Source organism: Xyrauchen texanus, chromosome 11, assembly GCF_025860055.1.
Source record: "Xyrauchen texanus isolate HMW12.3.18 chromosome 11, RBS_HiC_50CHRs, whole genome shotgun sequence".
Taxonomy (NCBI): domain Eukaryota; kingdom Metazoa; phylum Chordata; class Actinopteri; order Cypriniformes; family Catostomidae; genus Xyrauchen; species Xyrauchen texanus.
The window spans coordinates 297,985-302,984 of NC_068286.1; the positions used below are offsets into that span (position 1 = coordinate 297,985).

General features: G+C 40.8%; 2 protein-coding genes across 2 annotated transcripts in view; one reads left to right on the forward strand and one right to left on the reverse strand.

The window, feature by feature from the left end:
* The window catches only part of LOC127652205 (zinc finger protein 501-like), a 277,426-nt gene that overhangs the window by 129,383 nt on the left and 143,043 nt on the right, over positions 1-5,000 (reverse strand). The gene's annotated exons all lie outside the window — the stretch shown is intronic.
* Positions 1-5,000, forward strand: part of LOC127651975 (uncharacterized) — a 50,480-nt gene that overhangs the window by 36,664 nt on the left and 8,816 nt on the right. The window contains exons 28-36 of the mRNA XM_052138043.1: positions 1,478-1,605; positions 1,688-1,813; positions 2,529-2,722; positions 2,826-2,917; positions 3,220-3,350; positions 3,501-3,625; positions 3,898-4,018; positions 4,101-4,313; positions 4,819-4,989. Coding sequence (XP_051994003.1) covers positions 1,478-1,605; positions 1,688-1,813; positions 2,529-2,722; positions 2,826-2,917; positions 3,220-3,350; positions 3,501-3,625; positions 3,898-4,018; positions 4,101-4,313; positions 4,819-4,989 — 1,301 coding nt within the window. The remainder of the gene's footprint in view (positions 1-1,477; positions 1,606-1,687; positions 1,814-2,528; positions 2,723-2,825; positions 2,918-3,219; positions 3,351-3,500; positions 3,626-3,897; positions 4,019-4,100; positions 4,314-4,818; positions 4,990-5,000) is intronic.

Here is a 5,000-nt window from a genome sequence, read left to right on the forward strand (position 1 = left end):
AACGCTGAATTATGGAAACAATGAAACACTGAATTACTGAAACAATGAAAAAATTAAACACTGAATTACTGAAACAATGAAACACTGAATCAATGAAACAATGAAACACTGAAACTGAAACAATGAAACACTGAATCAATGAAACAATGAAACACTGAAACTGAAACAATGAAACACTGAAACAATGAAAAAATTAAACACTGAATTACTGAAACAATGAAACACTGAAACAATGAAACACTGAAACTGAAACAATGAAACGCTGAATTACTGAAACAATGAAACACTGAAACTGAAACAATGAAACGCTGAATTACTGAAACAATGAAACATTGAAACACTGAAACAATGGAACACTGCTGTACACAGCCAAAAGTAAAAAACAAATGTGTCTTGTATTACGGAAGCCCATATCTAGAATGCATTGTAAGATTTATAATGGATGTTATACAATATATTAATGCATTATTATAATATAGTCATTAACAAAATGTCTAGTGTAATGTCACCCAATATTTAAGTGAAACATAGGCCTAATGAAAATTAATTATAAAGCTTACAAAACTTGTAGAGGTAGACCGATAGGTCATTTTTGGAACTATTGGTAATGGTGATCGTGTTTTTGAGGATTCCTCTATATAAACAATCTCATGGGGATATGTTTTATCATCATAGACTATATTCATCCTTATTGTTATCTTCACTTCAAATCATATTTTGCTATTTTGATTTGTTAATCAATTGTTCTAAATTGAAGGGAAGGCATGCAAAGAAAATGTGACAATATGAAAACATCTCCATGAGCACATAATAACAATAACCTTATTCCTCAATCAACCTCATCTGGTCAATATATAGGCTATTAAAACCTTAATTTGGTCAATTTTTAAATATAGACTATTGAGCCAAGTCACTGTCATTTCAAAATAAAAGTCCCCAGTGGCTTGTTTATAGTTACAATTCCCACATTATGCACCCAATTATAATTTGTCTGTTCATTACTGGTATTTATGTTGAATATTAGCTGCATCTGTGATTTTATACATTTATGGACTCTTGCAGCCTCTGTGTCTATTCATGTCCTTGTAAGGAAAGAATAAGAACATTCTATAAATAGAGTTTAAAAACTATCGGCTGATTAATGGTTTATCGGCCTTTCCCCCCATCTTAGTTATTGATATCGGTTGACCTCTGTTGACTTGTAATGTGTGATAACCTCTTAAAAATATCTCATGTCATTTTGCTTCTCAAGTAGACATAAATATAATGCATCTTGCTTTCATTTGTTTTGGAAAACCAACAAATATACTCAAATATAAGAAAATGAGCAGCCCTTTTCTGTTCCAGCATGGAAGGTCCAGCTCCATACTCATGCCCATGCTTTTGAAAAATGAAATGTTAACACACATGCTGTCCACGTACTTCTGGCCTTTTTCCACGCACTGTGCACATGCCTAATTGTTGTGTATACCCGTAGATCCAGCACCTCTTCGTTGTTATGGCAGCGGGAGTTTCTACCTCTTCCTCAAGACATCCTTCCTCCATTTTGGATTTCCAGATCTGAACAGCGTCCTGTCTCTGATCCCTGTGAGCAGGAGGCCTGAGGTACAGCAGCGACATTCCCTCCTGATGTTCTCTCTCTTTATATCCCATATCATATCCCTGCTGATCTCTTGTCTCCCTGCAGGTGTTGAGTTCCATCTCTACAGCAGAGATGAGTGAGTTTCTGAACGGCCCTCAAACTCTTGTGGATGGATCAGGACTCTGTGATCTGCTGGGCCTGTACAACCGGACCACACAGTACCTGGAGACGGTAGGACACTTCTGCAGACAGATTTCACAAATGTCATTGTAAAAACACTAGCTCTAGTGAAAAACCTGGTTACTAGTTTTATTATAGCTACAATAGTAATATACTGTATTTCAGGAAGACCTTTGAGATGTTGTGTGATGTTCACAGAAGTTTTAATATGCTAGAGAAATGTTCCTCCAGTGCTGTTATCAATGCATGACATAAGCAAACCAAACTATTGAGTATGTACATCTGAGATGGGATACTGTGTGCCGCTCATGAGCCCCGCGGGTGCTGTGTGACGCAACAGAGCGGCGCTCATTCACTCTGAAGCACACAGCACATGCAGACTATATGAGAATGAATTAAGCAGAGCCTTTGGTGATTCACAAAGCTATCGTACGGCTTTAAGAAGCTTTGAATATAATGCACAAGTCATGTTGACTACCATGATGAACACAAAGTGACAGATCGTTCTCATGAGACCAATAAATAATCTGGTTAAAAACATTAGTATTAGAGCCGATACTGATTCAGGTACTGGATTGGTGCATCCCTAATTTAGAATAAAACCAGTTTTCTCTGAGGAGGTTAGGTCTGTGTTTCACAGGTGTTCTTTCTCATTTTAATCCTGTCCAGCATTTGTTCACTCGACGGTTCCAAACAGCGCAATATAAAACTGTAGAAAAAAGTTTTTAATTCAGACTGTCTCTCTTTCTTTCACTTTTACCTGCAGGAGCGGGTGGGTTCTGTGGGTTTGGCCCGGCAGGTGTTGTCCTGTGTGTGGTCTCAGGTTCTGAAGGTGAACGTCCAGTCTGAGGTGGATCAGTGGTTTGATTATCGACTTGTGCAGTATCTGCCGTTCCTAACCTCACAGCTCATCAGTCCAGCACAGCTCAGCGGTGCCACCTGCGTATCATACAGGAAACTGTAAGATTCCAGCATTGACCAACTGTGCTGTTACTAAGCTGTGATGCTGCTAAAATCCTTCTTATCGATTGTCATGTTCATTTGTGTTTGTGTGTGTGCCCAGTGTTTCAGTTCTTGGAAACAACTACAATTTCTCCAACACTGATTTCACCGCCGAGGATGTTTACAGCTCCATCAAGGTTTATCTTGCAAATGGTGAGAATCTGTGCAACATGCACACAGATGATTGATAAGTGCCCAGCTGGTTTGCTGACCTTAACTGGTCTTCCAGCCTGGTCAAGTTTCTCTGTTGACTGGTTTATAGAGGCTTTGTGCACTTATCAGCTAGTCGAGACCGGGTGACCTAAACAGGCTGAACACATGCCAGCTAAATTCAGCAAACCTGCCAGGACTGTTCTAAGCTGCTTTTTATCTGTATGGCATATAATGTTGCGTATAAGAGTGCATGTGTACGTTTAAATGGTCCTTAAAAATACTTTTCTTGTGTGTGTGTTCAGATGGCTCTCCACGGTGCTATGAGCCCTCCAATTCTCAACTGAACGCCACAAACTGGATTGTCAGCTACATTGGTGTCTTCATCAGCTACGTTAATCTCACAGACCTCAACTCCTTTGTGTCTTCTGGGAAGGTAACACACACACCACACTCACACACACACACACACACACACACACACACACACACACACACACACAAACACACACACATATACAGTATTTGAACTATCATGTGAAATGTTTCCAGTAATAACACTGTTGTGTGTTTGTGTGTTCTGTAGATTGGTGTGTTCTTAGAAAACTCAGGGAACCTTGAGCTGCTCAACAGCACCACAGTCCAGTCCAGTGTTATAAGCTACTACATAACCCAACTGTACATCCAGAACCCATCCTTCAACCCTATCAGGTACACGACTAGTATGAAAGCAACCTGGCTTAACTTGAGAAGTGTGATTAATGACAACGAGCATGACTGATTCCCTACGAGCAGAGCGGCAATTGCAGAAATCAGTCTCAGAACCAGTTTGGTATGCTGGTCTTAGCTGGTTTCGTCTGGCATCCTGGTCAGAAAAACCAACAGACAAGCTTGACACGTTTTTATATTATAAATAATAAATAATTATATTAGCTGCGTCACACAGATAGATTTCTTTGTTTTATGTATTTGTTTGTGTGCAGGCTGCCAGGTGCGTTCCTGTGTGGTATTTCTCCATTTGCATTTGAGATTCTCGGAGCAGCAGACAGTCTGACACTCATAAAACGCCTCAATGTGTTCTGTAACGGAACTGAAGACCCTGCGGTAATCAATCAATTAATCAGTCGATTCATTTACTGCACTTCACCTGCAACATTGACTCATTTCCCATCATCCTCTGTTTCAGATCACAGTCGCACTCACTGCTAACCTCCCCACCATCTCGTCGGCCACCATTCAGTTGCTTGGCAACCAGAGCATCAGCCTGACAGTGGGTCAGATAAGCTCCACCTCTTCCAGCATCATCGCAGCCGCACTGCCAACTCTCGGGACTGCGGTTGGGTGGAATCAGGGTCAAGCGAATGCCATCATACAAACTCTGACTGCGTCCGGCTTTACAGTGAGTAAAGTGATAGTTGTGTGTGTCATTTTGTGGGTTTTAAAATATTTGCTGGTATCTCAATTTAATATTTAGAGTCACTATCAGTAATCAATGGTTTTAAAATGCTTTTCATCCAAAATCTAGAGAAATGTTCCTCCGGTGCCGTTATCAATGCATGACATAAGCGAACCAAACTATAGAGTATGTACATCTGAGATGGGATTCGTGTGGAGCGCTCACATGATACTGTGTGCCGCTCATGAGCCCCGCGCGTGCTATGAGTGTGTGACGCAACAGAGCGGCGCTCATTCACTCTGAAGCGCACAGCACATGCAGACTATGCACCGATTAATCAAACGCAGCCTTTTTACGATTCACAAAGCAATCGTACGGTCTCAACAGCATAGCCACACATTTAACTGCCTTTGTATATTAAAACTTTAAACGGTCTGACTAAAGAATGAATGTTAGCGTGAGCGACTTAGCGAGAAATGACAGCAGCATCCTTATGAATGTTTTCCAGATCAGCACGGGCTCTTCACTGGTGTCACTGGGGTCATTGGTCACAGGTGTTCAATCTGAAACCATCTCCAGCATTTCATCTTCAGAGCTCCTCACCATCTCCAACAATCCCACGTTCATCAACAACATCGCCTCAGCTTCAGCCATCCTGCAGCTCGTTTATGTCATGAAGGTATGACTGGA